At 49.5% G+C, this 22,943-nt stretch overlaps 1 protein-coding gene across 2 annotated transcripts in view; it reads right to left on the reverse strand.

The window, feature by feature from the left end:
• LOC140409002 (interleukin-6 receptor subunit beta-like) overlaps window positions 1-22,943 on the reverse strand; it is a 245,129-nt gene that overhangs the window by 62,042 nt on the left and 160,144 nt on the right. For both annotated transcript variants that reach the window (XM_072497015.1, XM_072497016.1), the window contains exons 6-7: window positions 15,505-15,665; window positions 13,642-13,799 (exon numbers count right to left, since the gene is read on the reverse strand). In XM_072497015.1, coding sequence (XP_072353116.1) covers window positions 13,642-13,799; window positions 15,505-15,665 — 319 coding nt within the window. The remainder of the gene's footprint in view (window positions 1-13,641; window positions 13,800-15,504; window positions 15,666-22,943) is intronic.

A 22,943-nucleotide genomic window follows, 5' to 3' on the forward strand; every position in this document is an offset into this window, starting at 1 on the left:
CCAAGTCCATTGTAAATCAACGCATTCAGTAAAAATTGAAAGGAGAATTTAGGAAAAATATACAAACAGTTACAAATGGGAGGTCCGGAGGAACCCAACAATAATGGTAACATTCATTGAGGAGATTATCAGATTATTTGCAATCGTTACTATATTAAACCTCCATGACATGAACATCTTCTTGTTTGTTGTTACGTCATCAGTGTGCTGTTGATAGGATCCAAGCCAGTTGAAGTCAAAATCAGGACTTCCGGCAATGGTGATGTGCTGAGCAATTGCACATCAGGTGGCTCTCCTCCAGAATACAACCAAATCGGCACTTTTAGTCAAATTTAGCCTGGAAATTTGGACTTATTTCACCCAGAAAAAAGAAAGGGAGAGAATAGGAACAACATACCAGCAAATGGGAGCTCGAGAGGCCACAGAGAAGGCAGGTGCGGAGGAAATCGCCAAGAGCAGCAGGTGGACGAGTCGGCGGACCCACGAGACGAGGGGTCCGCGGCCACCCCGGAGAGAGGGCGACCGACGACCCGAACACCAGCCTCCTCCTCCCGAGAACGAAGCAGAGGAGGAGAAAGAACTATGATGGACTTATACTATTGTTTGTGCCGGACAGTACTGTCTCGCTTTGAATAGAAATGTCAGACCAAAGGCAAGGGTGAGGGCAGCGGAACACAGAAGAGGGTGAAGAGGAGACAGAGGGGACAGCTATCTAGCAGGCATAGGAAAGCAGTAAGATCAGCCCCGGGAAGGGGGAGCCACCACACTAGCAGGGAAAGCTAGCGCTAGGAAGCACGAAAGCAAGGGGGACCATGGCGCACCTCCCAGTGGGGGGGGGGGGGGGGGGGGGTGCCTGGCGGGGGAGGAGGGGGTGAACCACAGGGGCAGGGATGGGGAATGTAAGGGGGAAGATAGGGAGGGGGGGGGGGGGGTAGCAGGGGGCAGAGGGAGGAAGGTGGAACATAAGGGAAATACAAGGATAAGAAAGGGATGGTTTTAAGATTGACTTCAGCAGGTCAGGTGCAGGTTGAAGGAACAAGGTGGTGCCACAAGCAGCCACTTTGGACGGCCCCCTAACAAAGGGAAACCCCGGAATGGAGGGGCCCAGCCTCATGGTGAGTACGGTGACCGTGGCCATTTTGGATGGCCCCCAAACAAAGGGAAACCCTCCGCGGAGTGCAGGGGCTGGTCCACCGGGTAAGTATGGTTGATCCTGCGGCGGGGGGGGGGGGGGGGGGGGGGGGGGGGGGGGAACCGCCAGGATTATCACCTGGAACGTGAGGGGACTTAACGGCCCAGTGAAAAGATCCAGAGTCTTCGCCCATTTGAGATGTTTGAAAGCCGATATAGTCTTCCTCCAAGAGACGCACCTGAGGGAGAAGGGCGGGCTGGGTGGGACAGACATACCATTCAAGTTACAGGACAAGGGCTGGGGGATTAGCAAGAGGTTGGTGTTTACGGCGATGTGGACGGTCACGCACCCAGGGAGAACGGTACGTCATGTTCAGCGGTGTCATGGATGGGGCATCGGTGGTCCTGGTAAACGTGTACGCGAAAACTGGGACCACATGGATTTCATAAAGAAGGCCATGGCGGAAATCCCCAACATCAGCACACACTGACTGGGGGGGGGGGGGACTTTAACTGTGTACAGGACCCATTGATGGACCGATCAAACCCCAGAACGGAAAAAATACAGATGTGGCTAGGGATGTGGCTAGCTTTCACAGAGCAAATGGGGGCTGTGGATCCATGGCTGTTCCTACATCCTGGTGAGAAGGAATTCTTGTTCTTCTCACCAGTACACAAGATATCGACGACTTTGCAGTGGGAAAATCGGTGCTTCCAGGAATAGTAAGTGCGGAATACTCCGTGATAGTCATCTCCAACCACGCTCCACACTACATGGTCGTGAGGTTGGAGACGGGACGTGCCCAAAGCCCCACATGGAGGTTGGAAACAAACTCTTGGCCGGCAAGGTCTTCTGCCGGAAAACATCACAGGCCAGAGGCAAGTACATCACTAACAACCAGAATGGGGAAGACTCGCCTTCCACGTTCCGGGAGGCACTGAATGCGGTGGTTAGGGGAGAGATTATAGCCTATAAGGCACGTAGAGACAGGGAAGAGAGGGCGGCTAGGCAGAAATTGATCGACTCCATCCTGGAGGTTGACAGAGGTAGTCTAAGGCCCCGACCATAGAGCTTCTGGCGGAGAGGATAAATCTACAAATGGACTTTAACCTGTTATCCACCAGGAAGGCAGTGCTCCAACCCCGCCAGACATGGGGGAACCTCTATGAACATGAAGAGAAGGCTAGCTGCCTATAGGTTCACCAGCTGAGAAAGCACGCAGCCACAAGGGAGATAACCCAGGTAAAGGACAGCAGAGGCAGACGGGTAGCCAAACCAAAAAAGGTCAACCAAGCATTTGAGGCCTTCTACTGGGACTGTATACCTCTTGAGCTCCCCGACGGGGATTCGGGGATGAAACAGTTCCTTGATGGACTAGACATTGAGGGGCTGGTTTAGCACAGTGGGATAAATAGCTGGCTTGTAAAGCAGACCAAGGCCAGCAGCGAGGGTTCAATTCCCGCACCAGCCTCCCCGAACAGGCGGGTTGGAGTACTCAAGGCTAGGGGAGGGGGATAGGGCTACATTAGAAAGAGCAATCGTGGAGCAGGAGATAAAGGATGTGATTGGGAGGATGCAGTCGGGGAAGGTGGCAGGGCCGGATGGGTTTCCGGTGGAATATTATAAAAAATTCAAGGATTGGTTGGCACCCCTGATGGTGGGGATGTTTGAGGAGGCGATAGGGATTGAACCCTTGGCCATATCACTGAGGGAGTCTAATAAATGGAGGGGGGTGGTCCGCGGGGGAGAAGAGCATCGGGTATCGCTATACACGGATGACCTACTGCTGTACGTGGCGGACCCAATGGAGGGGATGGTGGAGGTCATGCAGACTCTGAGGGAGTTGGGGGAGTTCTCGGGCTATAAGCTCAATGTAGGGAAGAGTGAGCTTTTTGTATTACAGGCAGGGGACCAAGAAAGAGGGATAGGGGACCTACCGCTGAGGAGGGCGGTGGGGAGTTTTCGGTATCTGGGGATCCAGATAGCCAGGAGTTGGGGGGCCCAACACAAATTGAATCTGATGAGGTTGGTGGACCAAATGGAGGTGGACTTCAAAAGATGGGACATGTTGCCGCTCTCGTTGGCGGGTAGAGTGCAGTCGGTCAAAATGGTGGTCCTTCCGAGGTTTTTGTTTGTGTTTCAGTGCCTTCCCATCGTGATCACCAAGGGCTTTTTCAAGAGAGTAGGTCTTGAAAAGAGAGTAGGTATTATGGGGTTTGTGTGGGCGAATAAGACCCCGAGGGTAAGGAGAGGGTTCCTGGAACGCAGTAGGGACCGAGGAGGGCTGGCGCTGCCAAACCTAGGGAGCTACTACTGGGCAGCAAATGTGGCGATGATCCGCAAGTGGGTTATGGAGGGAGAGGGGGCAGCATGGAAGAGGATGGAGATGGCGTCCTGTAAAGGAACGAGCTTCGGGGCGTTGGTGACGGCACCGCTGCCGTTCTCGCCATCAAAGTATACCACAAGCCCGGTGGTGGCGGCAACGTTAAGGATCTGGGGCCAGTGGAGATGGCACAGGGGAGCCTCGGTGTGGTCCCCGATCAGGGGTAACCACCGGTTTGTCCCGGGGAAGATGGACGGGGGGTTCCAGGGCTGGCATCGGGCGGGGATTAGAAGAATGGGGGACCTGTTCATTGATGGACATTTGCGAGCCTAGGGGCACTGGAGGAGAAGTTTGAGTTACCCCCGGGAAATGCATTTAGATATATGCAGGTGAGGGCTTTTGTGAGGCGACAGGTCAGGGAATTCCCGTTGCTCCCGGCACAAGAAATTCAAGACAGGTTGATCTCGGGTGTATGGGTCGGGGAGGGCAAGGTTTCGGCAATACACCAAGAGATGAAAGAAGAGGGGGAAGCCCTAGCAGAAGAGTTGAAGGGTAAATGGGAGGAGGAGCTGGGGGAGGAGATCGAGGAAGGTCTGTGGGCTGATGCCCTAGGTAGGGTTAATTCCTCCTCCTCATGTGCCAGGCTCAGCCTGATACAATTTAAGGTGGTTCACAGAGCGCACTTGACGGGGGCGAGGTTGAGTAGGTTCTTTGGGGTAGAGGACAGATGTGGAAGGTGTTCAGGGAGTCCGGTGAACCATGTCCACATGTTTTGGTCATGCCCGGCACTGGAGGGGTTCTGGAGAGGAGTGGCGGGAGCAATATCTCAGGTGTTGAAAGTCCGGGTCAAGCCAAGCTGGGGGCTAGCAATATTCGGAGTAGCGGATGAGCCGGGAGTGCAGGAGGAGAAAGAGGCCGGAATTCTGGCCTTTGCGTCCCTAGTAGCCCGGCGAAGGATCTTGCTATTGTGGAAGGAGGCGAAGCCCCCTAGCCTGGAGGGAGAGATTGTTTGAGGGGATGGATGAGCAAGAGATAACATGAAGGGTGGGGGAAACTGGCACGTGCGGGAGAGAGCCAGTGTATAAAGTTATGTAAATATACCATTTTGCCATGTATATATCTTGCTCAGTTCGATTTTGTGTTATTTTGTTACGGGGTGGGGGGGGGGGGGGGTTATTGTTTGTAAGGGGGAAAAATTGTGTTGTTAAAAAACTTTAATAAATATCTTTTTTTTTAAAAGAGGAGGCGATAGAGAAGGGGATGTTGCCGCAAACCTTGGGGCAGGCATCGATTTCCCTGTTGCTAAAAAAAGATAAGGATCCGCCGGAGTGTGGGTCGTATCGGCCCATACCACTTCTGAATGTGGATGTAAAAGTGTTGGCAAAGGTACTGGCGGGTATGCTGGAGGAGTGCTTCCCGAAGGTGATAGGGGAGGATCAGACGGGGTTCGTGAAAGGGAGGCAGCTGTTTTCGAACATTAGGAGGGTTTTGAACGTTGTTATGGCACCGGCGGAAGGGAAGGAAACAGAGGTAGTTGTGGCATTGGACGCCGAGAAGGCGTTTGATCGGGTAGAATGGGGGTACCTGATGGCAGTGCTGGAGCGGTTTGTGATTGGACCAAGGTTTGTGAACTGGGTAAAGCTATTATATAAGGAGCCGAAGGCGAGTGTCCGCACAAACAATATCAGTTTGAGATACTTTTCTCTCCACCGTTGGACGAGACAGGGATGTCCTATGTTTGCACTTGCGATTGAGCCGTTGGCCATTGCATTGAGAAGTTCGGGAGCATGGAAAGGAATAGTGTGGGGGGGGGGGATAGAGCATAGGGTATCCTTATATGCCGACGACTTGCTGCTGTATGTGTCGGAGGTGGGGGCAGGGGTGGGGAGGCTCCCATTCCGTAGAGCAGGGACTCATTTTAGGTATCTGGGGGTGCAGATTGCCCGGGAGTGGGGGAGGCTTCGCAGGTACAACATCTAGTTTGGTGGGGAGAATGAAAGCCGATCTGGCATGGTGGGATGGCCTTCCTCTGTCACTGGCGGGTCGGGTACAGGCGGTTAAAATGAATGTGTTGCCACGATTCCTGTTTATTTTTCAATGCCTACCGAATTTCCTGCCAAAGTCTTTTTTCAGGGAGATTGAGGGAAGAATTACCTCATTCATATGGGGAGGGAAGGTGGCCAGAGTGAGAAAGGTGCTGCTGGAAACGGGTGCGGAGGCAGATATCATAGCCTCGTTGATCGCCCGAAGGCGGATCCTGCTGGGGGATGGACAGCAGCCTCCCCACCCAGTGCCCTGGCATGGCGGGGGGACCTGTTGGAATACTTGACCCTTGAGGAGGTTAAGTTCGAACTGAGGGAAAGCTCGGAGGGGTTCTACAAGTCATGGGCACTATTTATTATGCACTTTCAAGAACTGGTTAACATCGAACATTAGTTTTGGGGGGGGGCTGTGTAGATTAAGGGTGACTATGGGTAATCCCTGATTCCTTTTTGTCATTTGTTTATGTAAACATGCGGGCTGATGTTTGGGGGTTGGTGGGCGGATGGGATCGTTGTTATTGTTATGGGAATTGACATATCTTGCTGATTATTGTTTATTGTTGATGGGTTTAAATGCGGGAGGAAATGTGAAAAAGGAGGAGAATAAAAATATATATTTTTTAAAACAAACTTGGAACCAGATGAGACAACACTTTGGCTTAACCGAGGTGTCCATCATGGGCCACATCTGCGGTTCCCACAGTTTCCCACCAGCCATGCTAGACGCCACCTTTAAGATGTGGAGACAGGGTGGGGAGGGGGGGGGGGCACTAGCAATTCGGGACTTCTACATGGGGGACAGACTGCAACCCTGGACGAGTTGACAGAGAGACTGGGCTACCAAACGGACAGGAGCTACGACATTTGCAAATCAAAATCTTTCTTCACAAGGAGACGACGAGATACCCTAGGGCTCCGATAGAGACAATGCTGGAAAAACTGTTGGACGCAGACACAATGGAGGGAGGGAACTGTGGGGGATCTACGGGCGATTTTTAGAAAGGACGAGAACACCACTAGACAGAGCAAGACAGAAATGGGCGGGTGAACTCGGGACAGAATTAAGGTTGGGGACTCTGGAACGAAGCACTAAGCAGGGTCAACTCCACCTCCTCCTGCGCAAAGCTAAGCCTCATGCAGTTTAACGTGGTGCACAGAGCACGCCTGACCAGAACCTGAATGAACAGGTCCTTCCCGGAGGTGGAAGATAAATGTGAACAGTGCCAGGGAGGTCCAGCCAACCAGACCCACATGTTCTGGGCCTGTCCCAGATTTGTCGGGTTCTGGACAGCCTTCTTCGAGGCGATGTCCAAAGTTGTGGGGGTGAAGGTGGAGCCGTGCCCGAGAGTGGCAGTCTTCGGGGTATCGGACCTGCCAGAACGACATATGGTGTGGAGATGCCGGCGTTGGACTGGGGTGGGCACAGTAAGAAGTCTTACAACACCAGGTTAAAGTCCAAAGGTTTGTTTCGAATCACTAGCTTTCGGAGCACAGCACCCACAGCTGCAGACTGGCTGGCAGACCTTTTGGAATTTCTCCATCTGGAGAAGATCAAATACACCATCCGAGGGTCGGACGAGGGCTTCCACAAAGCGTGGAGGTATTCATCAGCCTGTTGCAAGACCTGTTCGGAACCAATAGCGGATAGGAAGGGAGGGGGGCAGGGGAACCGATGGGTGCTGACAGAACCACACAAATGATGGGGGGGGGGCGCAGCAAAGGATGAACCCAGGGAAATATCAAGAGGAAGCCTGAGGAACCCCACCCAACAAAGCCAGAGGGGTTACAACAACAAACACAAAGCAAATGATCGACTATAACGTCTACGATGGAAGAAAGGACCTAAGATGGAACCCGAAAAACAAAAAGGGGAGGAGTGGGGAAGGGGGGAGGGGAGCAAGGGAGGGGGGAGGGGGGAGGGCAGATGAAAGAAAAACATGTAAATTGTAAGTTTTTCAATCACCTACTGTATAATGTACAAATGCGAAATGCAATAAAAATATATATTTTTTAAAACGAGACACAGTGGTTTATCTTTATTGAGAGAATTTACTGATTTGTTCAGTCTCAGAGCTCTCCTCCCACTCCCAATGTCCCAGCTATCCCCTTTGGGTTTCGGCGGCAGCGGTGCGCAGGGGCCTTCTGGGAGGTGAGTAGTGAATTTTAAAAGCCTTACCTTTACAGGAGCAGCCCTTTGTATTTCGGCGGCAGCGGTGCGCAGGGGCCTTCTGGGAGGTGAGTAGTGAATTTAAAAAGCCTTACCTTTACAGGAGCAGCCCTTTGGATTTCGGCGGCAGCGGTGCGCAGGGGCCTTCTGGGAGGTGAGTAGTGAATTTAAAAAGCCTTACCTTTACAGGAGCAGCCCTTTGGATTTCGGCGGCAGCGGTGCGCAGGGGCCTTCTGGGAGGTGAGTAGTGAATTTAAAAAGCCTTGCCTGGTCCCGTGTCTGTTCTTCTTTTCTGTTTTATTTGTTTTTATATAAGGCGGGAACCGGAAGTTCGACCTCTGGCAAGTCCCCCCCCCCCCAACTGATTTTTACTTTTATACCTTTTTCAAATTGTCTGTGTCGGGGGGAAACTGAAGTGACATCACAGAAAAGCTGTGGCCAGAGTTTCTGGTTGGGATTCTAACCTAAATTTTTTAAAAAATTTGAGTATTTGGGAACTAATTAAACATAATAACTTAATTATAATTTAGAGGATATCTAAGCCAGAGATCGGAGAGTATTATAGTTAGCTATCGCATTTCAATTAGATAGTTGACAGTAACTTTGCAATTTTAAAAAAAGTATTTAAAAAAAAAAGACAAATTTTAATTTTAATTAATTGACGCAATGTCAGTTAGAGGGGTGCTGTGCTCTGACTGTGAGATGTGGCAAGTCCGGGAGGCTTCCAGCATCCCGGATGGCTTCATCTGCAGAAAGTGCACCCAACTGCAGCTCCTCACAGACCGCATGGTTCGGTTGGAGCAGCAATTGGATGCACTTAGGAGCATGCAGGTGGCGGAAAGCGTCATAGATCGCAGTTATGTAAATGTGGTCACACCCAAGGTGCAGGCAGAGAAATGGGTGACCACCAGAAAGGGCAGGCAGTCAGTGCAGGAATCCCCTGTGGTTGTCCCCCTCTCGAACAGATATACCCCTTTGGATACTGTCGGGGGGGATAGCCTATCAGGGGAAAACAGCAGCAGCCAGAGCAGTGGCACCACGGCTGGCTCTGATGTTCAGAAGGGAGGGTCAAAGCGCAGAAAAGTAATAGTAATAGGGGACTCTATAGTCAGGGGCACAGATAGGCGCTTCTGTGGACGTGAAAGAGACTCCAGGATGGTATGTTGCCTCCCTGGTGCCAGGGTCCAGGATGTCTCCGAACGGGTAGAGGGAATCCTGAAGGGGGAGGGCAAACAGGCAGAGGTCGTTGTACATATTGGTACTAACGACATAGGCAGGAAGGGGGATGAGGTCCTGCAGCAGGAGTTCAGGGAGCTAGGCAGAAAGTTAAAAGACAGGACCTCGAGGGTTGTAATCTCGGGATTACTCCCTGTGCCACGTGCCAGTGAGGCTAGAAATAGGAAGATAGAGCAGACAAACACGTGGCTAAACAACTGGTGTAGGAGGGAGGGTTTCCGTTATCTGGACCACTGGGAGCTCTTCCGGGACAGGTGTGACCTGTATAAGATGGACGGGTTGCATCTAAACCGGAGAGGCATAAATATCCTGGCCGCGAGGTTTACTAGTGTCACACGGGAGGGTTTAAACTAGTATGGCAGGGGGGTGGGCACGGGAGCAATAGGTCAGAAGGTGAGAGCATTGAGGGAGAACTAGGGAATAGGGACAGTGTGGCTCTGAGGCAGAGCAGACGGGGAGAAGTTGCTGAACACAGCGGGTCTGGTGGCCTGAAGTGCATATGTTTTAATGCAAGGAGCATTACGAGTAAGGCAGATGAACTTAGAGCTTGGATTACTACTTGGAACTATGATGTTGTTGCCATTACAGAGACCTGGTTGAGGGAAGGGCAGGATTGGCAGCTAAACGTTCCAGGATTTAGATGTTTCAGGCGGGATAGAGGGGGATGTAAAAGGGGAGGCGGAGTTGCGCTACTTGTTCGGGAGAATATCACAGCTATACTGCGAGAGGACACCTCAGAGGGCAGTGAGGCTATATGGGTAGAGATCAGGAATAAGAAGGGTGCAGTCACAATGTTGGGGGTATACTACAGGCCTCCCAACAGCCAGCGGGAGATAGAGGAGCAGATAGGTAGACAGATTTTGGAAAAGAGTAAAAACAACAGGGTTGTGGTGATGGGAGACTTCAACTTCCCCAATATTGACTGGGACTCACTTAGTGCCAGGGGCTTAGACGGGGCGGAGTTTGTAAGGAGCATCCAGGAGGGCTTCTTAAAACAATATGTAAACAGTCCAACTAGGGAAGGGGCGGTACTGGACCTGGTATTGGGAAATGAGCCCGGCCAGGTGGTAGATGTTTCAGTAGGGGAGCATTTCGGTAACAGTGACCACAATTCAGTAAGTTTTAAAGTACTGGTGGACAAGGATAAGAGTGGTCCGAGGATGAATGTGCTAAATTGGGGGAAGGCTAATTATAACAATATTAGGCGGGAACTGAAGAACATAGATTGGGGGCGGATGTTTGAGGGCAAATCAACATCTGACATGTGGGAGGCTTTCAAGTGTCAGTTGAAAGGAATACAGGACAGGCATGCATGTTCCTGTGAGGAAGAAAGATAAATACGGCAATTTTCGGGAACCTTGGATGACGAGTGATATTGTAGGCCTCGTCAAAAAGAAAAAGGAAGCATTTGTCAGGGCTAAAAGGCTGGGAACAGACGAAGCCTGTGTGGAATATAAGGAAAGTAGGAAGGAACTTAAGCAAGGAGTCAGGAGGGCTAGAAGGGGTCATGAAAAGTCATTGGCAAATAGGGTTAAGGAAAATCCCAAGGCTTTTTACACGTACATAAAAAGCAAGAGGGTAGCCAGGGAAAGGGTTGGCCCACTGAAGGATAGGCAAGGGAATCTATGTGTGGAGCCAGAGGAAATGGGCGAGGTACTAAATGAATATTTTGCATCAGTATTCACCAAAGAGAAGGAATTGTTAGATGTTGAGTCTGGAGAAGGGGGTGTAGATAGCCTGGGTCACATTGTGATCCAAAAAGACGAGGTGTTGGGTGTCTTAAAAAATATTAAGGTAGATAAGTCCCCAGGGCCTGATGGGATCTACCCCAGAATACTGAAGGAGGCTGGAGAGGAAATTGCTGAGGCCTTGACAGAAATATTTGGATCCTCGCTGTCTTCAGGGGATGTCCCGGAGGACTGGAGAATAGCCAATGTTGTTCCTCTGTTTAAGAAGGGTAGCAAGGATAATCCCGGGAACTACAGGCCGGTGAGCCTTACTTCAGTGGTAGGGAAATTACTGGAGAGAATTCTTCGAGACAGGATCTACTCCCATTTGGAAGCAAATGGACGTATTAGTGAGAGGCAGCACGGTTTTGTGAAGGGGAGGTCGTGTCTCACTAACTTGATAGAGTTTTTCGAGGAGGTCACTAAGATGATTGATGCAGGTAGGGCAGTAGATGTTGTCTATATGGACTTCAGTAAGGCCTTTGACAAGGTCCCTCATGGTAGACTAGTACAAAAGGTGAAGTCACACGGGATCAGGGGTGAACTGGCAAGGTGGATACAGAACTGGCTAGGCCATAGAAGGCAGAGGGTAGCAATGGAGGGATGCTTTTCTAATTGGAGGGTTGTGACCAGTGGTGTTCCACAGGGATCAGTGCTGGGACCTTTGCTCTTTGTAGTATATATAAATGGTTTGGAGGAAAATGTAACTGGTCTGATTAGTAAGTTTGCAGACGACACAAAGGTTGGTGGAATTGCGGATAGCGATGAGGACTGTCTGAGGATACAGACGGATTTAGATTGTCTGGAGACTTGGGCGGAGAGATGGCAGATGGAGTTTAATCCGGACAAATGTGAGGTAATGCATTTTGGAAGGGCTAATGCAGGTAGGGAATATACAGTGAATGGTAGAACCCTCAAGAGTATTGAAAGTCAAAGAGATCTAGGAGTACAGGCCCACAGGTCATTGAAAGGGGCAACACAGATGGAGAAGGTAGTCAAGAAGGCATACGGCATGCTTGCCTTCATTGGCCGGGGCATTGAGTATAAGAATTGGCAAGTCATGTTGCAGCTGTATAGAACCTTAGTTAGGCCACACTTGGAGTATAGTGTTCAATTCTGGTCGCCACACTACCAGAAGGATGTGGAGGCTTTAGAGAGGGTGCAGAAGAGATTTACCAGAATGTTGCCTGGTCTGGAGGGCATAAGCTATGAGGAGCGATTGAATAAACTCGGTTTGCTCTCACTGGAACGAAGGAGGTTGAGGGGAGACCTGATAGAGGTATACAAAATTATGAGGGGCATAGACAGAGTGGATAGTCAGAGGCTTTTCCCCAGGGTAGAGGGGTCAATTACTAGGGGGCATAGGTTTAAGGTGAGAGGGGCAAGGTTTAGAGTAGATGTACGAGGCAAGTTTTTTACGCAGAGGGTAGTGGGTGCCTGGAACTCACTACCGGAGGAGGTAGTGGAAGCAGGGACGATAGGGACATTTAAGGGGCATCTTGACAAATATATGAATAGGATGGGAATAGAAGGATCCGGACCCAGGAAGTGTAGAAGATTGTAGTTTAGTCGGGCAGTATGGTCGGCACGGGCTTGGAGGGCCGAAGGGCCTGTTCCTGTGCTGTACATTTCTTTGTTCTTTGTTCTTTGTATTTATATATGCTCAAATACAATCAATACTTATTACCTGTTTCTCTTAACCTTAACAATGTAATTGCCAATACATTAATACGTCCAATCTAGTATGGTGGTGCCTCAAGCAGGCAGGTGCTTCACTTTATATTCTCTGACTTTTTACCTTCAAAGATGATTTTGCTTCCAGATATCATGCCATAAATGAACAAATTTGCAATGTTCTCACGTATTCAAACGTCTAAAGTAAATAGTAAATCACTGCTACCCATGCAAGCTTCTCTCCACACACTCAGAAAGTAGAAAGATGTTTCAAATAAGCACCTACTACATTCTATTTCCATCACTGCTTCTTTTAAAAATATATATTTTTATTAAAGTATTTGCAAATTTTTATAACATCTAACACCTATCTCCCCCCCCCCCCCCTCCCTCCCCCCCCCCCCCCCCCCCCCGGCGGCAAAGGCCAGGACATCGGCCTCTTTCACGCCCGGATCTTCTGACACTCCAAAGATCACTACCTCTGGACTCGGCACCACCCGAGTTCCTAGCACCCTGGACATTGCCTTTGCAAACCCCTGTCAAAACCCTCTGAGCTCCGGGCATGTCCAGAACATATGGACATGGTTTGCTGGGGTTCCCGCGCACCTCACACATCTATCTTCTACCCCGGAAAACTTGCTCATCCTCGCCGCCGTCATATATGCCCGGTGGACCACTTTAAATTGTATTAGGCTAAGCCTGGCACACGAAGAGGAGGAATTGACCCTGCTTAGGGCATCCGCCCATGCACCTGCCTCCAACTCTCCACCTAGCTCATCCTCCCACTTGCCCTTAAGCTCCTCCACCGGGGTTTTCTCCCCCTCCAACAGCTCCTGGTAGATATCCGCCACTTTCCCCTCCCCCACCCAGGTACCGGACACTACCCTATCCTGTATCCCCCATGGCGGTAGCAGCGCGAAAGCCGGCACCTGCTTTCTCAGGAAGTCTCGCAATTGCAAATATCTAAAACCATTCCCTGGCGGCAGTTTAAATTTATCCTCCAGCGCCTTCAAGCTGGGAAAGCTCCCGTCTATAAACAGATCCCCCATCCTTCTAATTCCTGCCCTCTGCCAGCTCTGGAACCCCATTACTGCTTCTTAACAGTCTAGGTTCAATTATTAAAAATTAATCATGCATTTTGTTCTGGTAAATTAGATCAAATTATCTGCTTTATAATCATTGGACGTAGGAGTCAATCTTGCAAAGGTTCTGCTGTCACTAAGATGCAACTTTTTAAATCTATTAGTTACATGCTAATACTAAATGGAATATTACACTGAATTTACAACGCACAGATTACTTCAAAAAGGTGGTTTACAATTGATAAAGAGGTTCTATACCCGAGTCCAGTTGCTTGAACCAGTCGTTTGATATTGGAGGCCATAGAATAACACAAGTGCTGGTGGCTTCTCTGTAGGTTTGTTCCAGGTTACAAACAAAGACCTTGATTGACCCAGGATAGAATGAACAATTACGTTTTGAGGTGGATCAGTTTTCCCTGCAATGAAGAATATACCTGTCATCAGTCAACTTATTCTGCATTTATTACAACTTCAAAAATCAAATAACTTTAAAAATCAACACTCTAGTTCAAGTTAGTTGTAATTAAGTAAAGATATTCTTGGATACAATGGGCAGAATGTTAACAGCCCAAAGGAGATGCATTTTGAGGGCAAGAGTAAGTGTTGAATGTTCCATGTTGGGTTGGCTCACTGACATTTTCCTGCCTCTGTACACTTTTTGCCAGAGCCGGGCTTAATGTGGCAGTAGCTTCCTGTCTGGGAGCAGCAGACAGACAATTAGGGCAATTTACAGGCAATTCAGAAAAGTTAAACAAAATGCCAGCAACCTTGTGAACGAGGCACAGCCCCCCCTCTCAAGCATTTCTGGCTCCTCCTATTATCTCCAAGACAGCTGCCTCTCTCGCACTGCCCTCACCCCCACAATGCTCCACCTTCACCGTGTCCTTCAACCCCACTCCCGCACTGCCGGCTTCCCATGAGGGGGGCAAGATGGTGATCAATATTGGGTTTTCAAACAAAGCGACTGAAGGCAGCGAAGGGAGGAAGGTTGGTAACTGAAATAGGGAATGGTGATCACCGAGGCGGATTGTGGAGGCTGGTGGGGGTGAGGGGGCGACAATTATGAGCAGCTCCAAAGATGAGGGTTGCAAAAGATGGTTCTGAGCATGGAGGAAAAGGGTGGGTGGACTGGGAAGTAAGTTTGCTTGGGAAACTGGGAGGAAACACTTCTGTTCCCCTGAGCTGACAAGCAGTTTTGGATAAGCTCTAACCTTTAGCAAGCAGTAGTCCCACCTGCTGCATTTCCTAAGGCCTGGGGATTAGGTAGGCCGGCCAGCATTAAAGCTGGGAGAGGGATAAAATCATAGTATTTAAATGAGCTACCCATCTCTTGGTCACCACACCCCACTCATATCTGTTAAAACTGGACAGGATAAAATTGAGGTCTATTAAATTTGCATTTGAGATTTGTTTTTCATTTTAACTTCACACCCAACCCAACCCCATCCATTTTGGGGGATTAAATTCCCCCCATGATCTGTTTTGACTTGTATATCTCTGATAAATGCAATTCAGTGCTTTATTCATCAGTTGTCTTTGTTGACATAACTTCTTTCTGGGTTTATCCCGAGAACTCTATCAACAGCAAGCTGCACAAATGCACTATAAGGGTAACAGCAGCATGTCTTCACAATGTACAGAGAATAGGGCAGAGCTTCCCCACGATTGCAGGAAGCACGAGATTGTGCAATTTTCCTGACATATATTATTTCTTTGCTCCCAATGTTATGACACTTTTCCTCCAAGGAACTGGACCTGCTACTGATCAACCAGTTGCCAAAAGAAGACAAAAGATTAATGTCTACATTGTGCGTGGCTTGTTCTATTTCCTTTTTTGGACTGTTTATGAATTCAAAACTAGAAGTTTTATTCTATCTGGTTATCTATTGTTGAGTAGGTAGGACTTAGGCTGTTTTTTGTTAAATAACCATTGGATATTGAATAGTTCAAATGTGTGTGCATGTCTTTGTATTATCATTTGAAAAGCAAGTGTGCAATACAGAAAAATGTTATTATGAACTATGTTCTGTTTTCCCCATATTATGTGACACGTTCATGCTTACAACTGGCTGTAAAAATGACCATACAATATAGATTGTTGTATGAAATATTGATAATTACAAGTGTGCCAAGAATCCAGGACGAAAGGATCGGACTGAGCTTTGCCAAGTGCATTCTCTGCCATTACAATGATTGTAAGATTTGTACTAATGTGTAGCCGTGGAAACTTAAAGAAACACGTGTTCTCCAAGGTATTACAGCTGTCATTTTGCGATGGTCCCCTGAAAAACAAATAAAAACTTGCATAAAACTTGTTTATTTTTATTCACTGGTTATACAAAACGTCATGAAACCAGTCTGCCTCCCCAGTGCTGACCAGAAGCACACGCCACCATCCTGACATCTTCATTGTACAACCTATTGCCCCCATTACTATCAGATGGAAGCATAATGGATATACAGAGAAGTGCACCCTTAGGTTTCTTCATCCTTTTTTATATCTATTTATATTGGCCGGAATCTACTCTCTGATGGTCTTCGGGTTTTGGCGGCTGTGAATGAATGAGTTTGCATTGATGTCACATGATGAAATGACCGACAAATCCCAGTGTGGCCCAGAATGATTGGTACCAATGGCAGCAGGTTTGTGGAGTAAGAAATATGTATGTGGGAATGACAAATAATGCTGGGGAAATAGCAGGTGGCTGCTGGTTTGACTGTCAACTTTCTCCTTTTATTCACGATAGGTTGGAGCAATTGTCTGATTGGGGAAGATGGAAGTTTTACCACTTGTTTAAAAAAACAGGTGTGAGGGCAGCACGGTGGCGCAGTGGGTTAGCCCGGCAGCCTCACGGCGCCGAGGTCCCAGGTTCGATCCCGGCTCTGAGTCACTGTCCGCGTGAAGTTTGCACATTCTCCCCGTGTTTGCGTTGTTTCCGCCCCCACAACCCAAAGATGTGCAGGGTAGGTGGATTGGCCATGCTGAATTGCCCCTTAATTGGAAAAAAATGAATTGGGTACTCTAGATTTATATTTTAAAACACAGGTGTGTGTGCCTCCTGGAAAAACGAGGAGCGGGATTCTCCGCCCCCCCCCCCCCCCCCCCCCCCGCCGGCTCGGAGAGACACGCCGGGGGCTGGCGTGAATCCCACCACCGCTGGCTGCCGAATTCTCCATACCGGGGATTTGGTTGGCAGCGGCACCCCCGGCGAGTCTCCGGCCTGCGATGGGCCGAAGTCCCGCCCGTTCTATGCCGGTCCCGCCGGCGTAAATTGGAGTTGGTCCCTTACCGGCGGGACCTGGCGGCGCGGGTGGGCTCCGGGGCTCTTGGAGGGTCGTGGGGGGATCTGGCCCCGGGAGGTGCCCCCACAGTGACCTGGCCCGCGGTCGAGGCCCAACGATCCGTGAGCGGGCCTGTGCCGTGGGGGCACTCTATACCTACACGCCGGCCGTTTATGCCTCCGCAATGGCCGGTGCGAAGGTGAACCCCCCTGTGCATGCGCGGGGATGACGTCAGCAGACGCTGACGCTCCTGCGCATGCGCAGACCCGCGCCGGCCAGCGGAGACCCTTCGGCCCCGGCTGGCGCGGCGCCAAAGTCCTTCCACGCCGGCCGGCGGGGCATAAACCACTCCGGCGCCATCCTAGCCCCTGAAGGTGCGGAGGATTCTGCACCTTTGGGGCGGCCCGACGCCGGAGTGGTTCCCGCCACTCCACTGCCCTGTTTCTGCCCGCCCCGCCGATTCCCGGAGAATCCTGCCCCAGGGGCGGGATTCTTCCCCCCCCCCCCACCGGGTGGGAGAATCGCCGGGGTGCCGCGCGAATCGCGCCACGTTGCCCCGACCCACGCATGCGATTCTCCCATCCCCCGAAACCAGCGCCGCGCAAATCCCGTCGGGTCGCGTTTGCACCGATTCGCCGGCCCGAATGGGCCGAGTGGCCGCTGAAAAAAATGATAGTCCCGCCGGCGCCGTTCTAACCTGCTCTCGGGCCGGCGGGACCTGGGGCTTCAAGGGCCGGGAGCAACCTGTGGGGGGAGCGGGGTTCCAACCCCTGGGAGGCCATCCGGAGCGGCCTGGTACGCGATCGGGACCCACCGATCGGCAGGCCGGCCTCTCTGTCAGCGGGCCCCCTTTCTTCCGCCGGCAAGCCTGGATCCATGCACCATTTTTGTGCGGGGCGGCCTGGGGGAGGACGGCCACCACGCATGCACTAGATGGCGCTGGCCCAACTGCGCATGGGCGGGACCCAAGGTGCCGCGTCTTTTACGCGCCACCGGGTCTCTGACGCCGCGCCCAGGCCCCACCCCCGTAAATCATACAACGCCCCTGCTAGCCCCACCAGCTGAAGGTATCGAATATTGACAGTGGTTAGAGATAGTTAAAAGAAAATATTCTGCTGCCAGCATTGCGGAACCCGCTAAGTGACAACCTTAACAAAGTTCCATTTTATGACCTTCTGTCTCAAAAGCCATCTTTTTGGACAGGAAAGTTGTTCAGTCTAATACAAGCTACCATCGTGTGTAATGCATATTTCATAGTCACTCCTGATCTTCCTAGGCAGAAATGCATCCATTTCAGATGACTATAATTCTCTTTGTGCCAACTCTAGGCCAGGCATGTGCCTTTAGTAGCAATTCTCAGGTCATATTGTACAACTCATATATTGCAACTCACATCTACGTTAGTCAGCCGTAAAGTCTATCAACAATAACCATTTGTCACTTGAATCTCTTCCTTGAACAGAGGTGAACTTTCCTGACGATATACGCATGACAACATGCTGCATTTTTGACAATGGCATAGGGAGCTCTTTGGTGTCGCTCATATACTATTTGAACATGAGTGAAATTCCTTCCTATTAGTACGGGGCAGGGTTTAGAGAACGCCAAAGTGTATCATGGAGTTCACCTGACCCACGACTTTTAATAGATTTTGGTTATGGGGAGCACAAGGGCCTACTTTATAGGTGTGATGCAACAGAGATCTAAAGTATTTTTAATACAAACCCATGTTTATTTATGAATCCAGTTAACATTTTATAAACCCACAGTAAACATCTTAACAACTATCAACATCAATAATCCCCACAAATACAATATTCAATAAGTAACACTTCATAACTTTCCGAACAACATCCATAAGTTCTAAAGACCCTTTTTACAGAAAGATAGCAGTTTAAATTCTCTACAGAAACCGGTATTACTTTGAAATCCTCAAATGAGCTGAAGGTAGTCTGTAGCTTGTAGAGAGATATCATTATACAGCTGCAGCTATCCAGTTCTCAAAACGAAACTAAAACACACTTAGCTGTCTGCTCAAAAATGAAAGTGAAAGACAGCCAGCCCAGCTCCACCCACACTCTGACATCACTGTCGCTATTTGATAAACACCCATTTCTTAAAGGTACATCCACTACAGCTATTTGATAAACACCCATTTCTTAAAGGTACTCTCACATGACACTATTCAGAAAAGACAAGATAGCACGAACTGATTGCCTGAAAAGATGCCTTACTGTGTCCTTTTTAGGGCCATTATCTACGCTAGGGCCTTACTGTGCCTTATCAAATATTTAATGAATCACTTTTAAATATGTTAATACATACACGGTATTAGAACCATATATTTCAAGACTGAACTTTTCTTTCACAAAATGGAAGGACATGGCATGGTTTACATGTTTGGGATTTTTTTTAAGGTCATAAGTTCACTTTGGAACTGTGAACAAAGATTAGCACTGCTGCCTCACAGCACCGAGCACTCGGGTGCGATCCCGGGTCACTGTCCATGTAGAGTTTGCACATTCTCCCCATGTTTGCCTGGGTCTCACCCCCACAACCCAAAAGATGTGCAGGCGAGGTGGATTGGCCACACTAAATTGCCCATTAATTGATATTCCCATTCCCACATTCATATTTCTTACCCAACAAACCTGCTGCCATTGGTACCAGTCATTCTGGGCCACACAGCAGTGCCACCTAGCATGGGGTTTGTCGGTCATTTCACCATGTGACATCAATGCAAACTCATTCATGTCATAATATACACCAGTATATCATGTATATCAGTATATCACACACACGGATGGACACACAGCGGGACCAATCAACACACACAACACCGCAGCCAATCACCAGTTAGAGCACACTCACTATAAAGACAGGGGGCATCAGAGTTCCCGCTCTTTCGGGATGCAGCCTCCTAGAAGGACAGAGCTTACAGCTTACAGCACAGATCTTCACCATGTGCTGATGCATAGACTGGTTAGGACAGGCATAGGTCTTTAGTTTAATCTAACATCGTGTTTACCCACAGTGAAAGTATGTTCAACAGTTTCTAACTTAATAAAATAGTGTTGCACTATTTTAAGTGTTGGTAGCCTGTATGTGTTCCACGGATCCAGAGCACCCAACACATCATGATATCAGGAGTTGAGGGATATTAGAACTTCTTAGACCTACCTGCAAGTGATCTGCCTTCCACCAGCATACAGTCATCCTGCAAAATGGACAGCGTCCGCCCGCCGCTGCCACTCCGCATCACCGGTAACCTAGGGGCCGACTGGAAGATATTCAAACAACGCTTCCAGCTCTACCTTGAAGCCACATGAAGCTACCTCAGACACCAGGAAGATCGCTCTCTTCCTATCCACGGCTGGGGAACATGCCATCCACATTTTCAATTCTCTCACCTTTGCTGATGAATCCAGTCAACATTTTATAAACCCACAGTAAACATCTTAACAACTATCAACACCAATAATCCCCACAGATGCAATATTCAATAAGTAACACGTCATAACTTTCCGAACAACATCCATAAGTTCTAAAGACCCTTTTTACAGAAAGACAGCAGTTTAAATTCTCTACAGAAACCGGTATTACTTTGAAATCCTCAAATGAGCTGAAGATAGTCTGTAGCTTGTAGAGAGTTTTCATTATACAGCTGCTTGCTTTGCCTGCAGCTATCCAGCTCTCAAAGCGAAACTAAAACACACTTAGCTGTCTGCTCAAAAACCAAAGTGAAAGACAGCCAGCCCAGCTCCACCCACACTCTGACATCACTGCAGCTATTTGATAAACACCCATTTCTTAAAGGTACATCCACTACAGCTATTTGATAAACACCCATTTCTTAAAGGTACTCTCACATGACACTATTCAGAAAAGACAAGATAGCACGAGCTGATTGCCTGAAAAGATGCCTTACTGTGTCCTTCTTAGGGCCACTATCTAGGCTAGGGCCTTACTGTGCCTTATCAAATATTTAATGAATCACTTTTAAATATGTTAATACATACACGGTATTAGAACCATATATTTCAAGACTGAACTTTTCTTTCACAAAATGGAAGAACATGGCATGATTCACATGTTTGGGATTTTTTTTAAGGTCATAAGTTCACCTTGGAACTGTGAACAAAGATTAGCACTGCTGCCTCACGGCACCGAGCACTCGGGTGCGATCCCGGGTCACTGTCCATGTAGAGTTTGCACATTCTCCCCATGTTTGCCTGGGTCTCACCCCCAACTGGAAGATATTCAACCAATGCTTCCAGCTCTACCTTGAAGCCGCAGACCGGGAAGATGCCTCAGACACCAGGAAGATCGCTTTCTTCCTATCCACGGCCGGGGAACATGCCATCCACATTTTCAATTCTCTCACCTTTGCTGATGATGAAGATAAATCAAAATTCAAGACGGTCCTCCTCAAGTTTGACACTCACTGCAACATATAGGTGAATGAAAGTTTTGAGCACTATGTATTCCAACAGCGTTTACAGGGTAAGGATGAACCTTTCCAGTCCTTTCTCACCCACCTCCGCATCCTTGCGCAGTCCTGTAATTACGGGCAAACCTCGGACTCCATGATACGCGACCAGATCGTTTTTGGTGTTCAGTCGGACCCCCTACGCCAGCAGCTCATCAAGGTAAAGCAGCTGACCCTAGCGACTGCCATCGAGACCTGCGTGCTACATGAACACGCCACTAGTCGGTATTCCCACATCCAAGCAGCTGAAACGGCGCAGCAAAGTCCCCACGAGGCAGAACAGGTCCAAGCAACCGAGCCACTCCAGGGCCTCAGCCTGGATGAGGGCGGCCATTTCGCGGACTCCCGCACTTGTGCACGCCGAACGAGGGAACGGCGACGTCGACGAACGTACTGCGCAGGCGCGCACCACTTATGACTGCACCGCGCATGCGCAGTGGCACAGCGAGATTACTGACGCTAAAACCGCCCACTTAAAGCAGCAATGCCCTGCCAAATCCCGGCGATGCCTGAGATGTGGCAAACTTGGCCACTATGCTGCTTTATGCAGATCAGCTCAGCCTGCCAACTCTTATCGCTCCAGCCAGCCTCACAGGAATGTCCGGGCCATTCAACCCACGGTCACCGAGCCCGATTCAGACCTGCTACCCAATATTGCCACCGAGGATCCGAAGGCGCCTTTTCGAGTCGGTATGTTACAAAAAACAGGGCGTCCCCGAAGCAAAGAATCCAGCCTCTATCGGTATACAGCATCGATCCGGACGATGAGTGGTGTGCCACCCTGACGGTCAACCGGTCCCAAATACGATTCCGCCTGGACACTGGTATCTCCGCCAATCTCATTCGCGGTCTGACCTCCAAAGCCTTTGTGTCAAACCAGCCATCCTCCCATCAGCCTGCCAACTATTGGATTACAATGGCAATGTCTTGCTGCTAGCGGCTAGTGCCAACTTGAAGTGACGCACAGGTCACTCAAAGCCATCCTTCCCTTTGAAATCGTGGGCTCCTCGAAAGCCTCCCTGCTTGGCGCGCAGGCATGCTAGCTGTTGAACCTAGTTCAGAGAGTTCACTCTCTCTCTCCTGCTGACACGTCTGCCTTTCAGGACACCGACTTCAGGGCGCAGCTCGCGCCATTATCGACCAGTACCACAACGTCTTCGAGTGCATGGGCACGCTCCCGTACACCTACAAGATTTTATTAAAACCGAATGCCACGCCTGTGGTGCACGCACCTCGCAGGGTCCCAGCACCCCTTAAGGACCGCCTCAAGTAGCAGCTGCAGGACCTCCAGAACCAAGGAGTGATTTCCAAAGTCACGGAACCGACCGACTGGGTCAGTTCCATGGTATGTGTAAAAAAGCCTTCTGGCGAATTGAGAATTTGCATTGATCCCAAGGATCTAAATCGCAATATCATGAGGGAGCATTATCCAATTCCCAAGCGCGAAGAGCTCACATGTGAGATGGCTCGCGCCAAGCTCTACACCAAACTCGACGCCTCAAAAGGATTCTGGCAAATCCAGCTCGATAAATCCAGCAGGCAACTTTGCACATTTAATACCCCCTTTGGCAGATACTGTTACAACAGGATGCCGTTTGGGATTGTATCTGCATCAGAAGTGTTCCATAGGATTATGGAACAAATGATGGAAGGCATTGAAGGTGTTTGCGTCTATGTCGATGACATAATCATTTGGTCCACCATCCCGCAGGACCATGTTAGTCGCCTCCAGCGTGTATTCAGGCGTATACATGAGCATGGCCTCCACCTCAACAGGGCCAAATGCTCT

This window comes from Scyliorhinus torazame, chromosome 3, assembly GCF_047496885.1.
Source record: "Scyliorhinus torazame isolate Kashiwa2021f chromosome 3, sScyTor2.1, whole genome shotgun sequence".
NCBI lineage: Eukaryota > Metazoa > Chordata > Chondrichthyes > Carcharhiniformes > Scyliorhinidae > Scyliorhinus > Scyliorhinus torazame.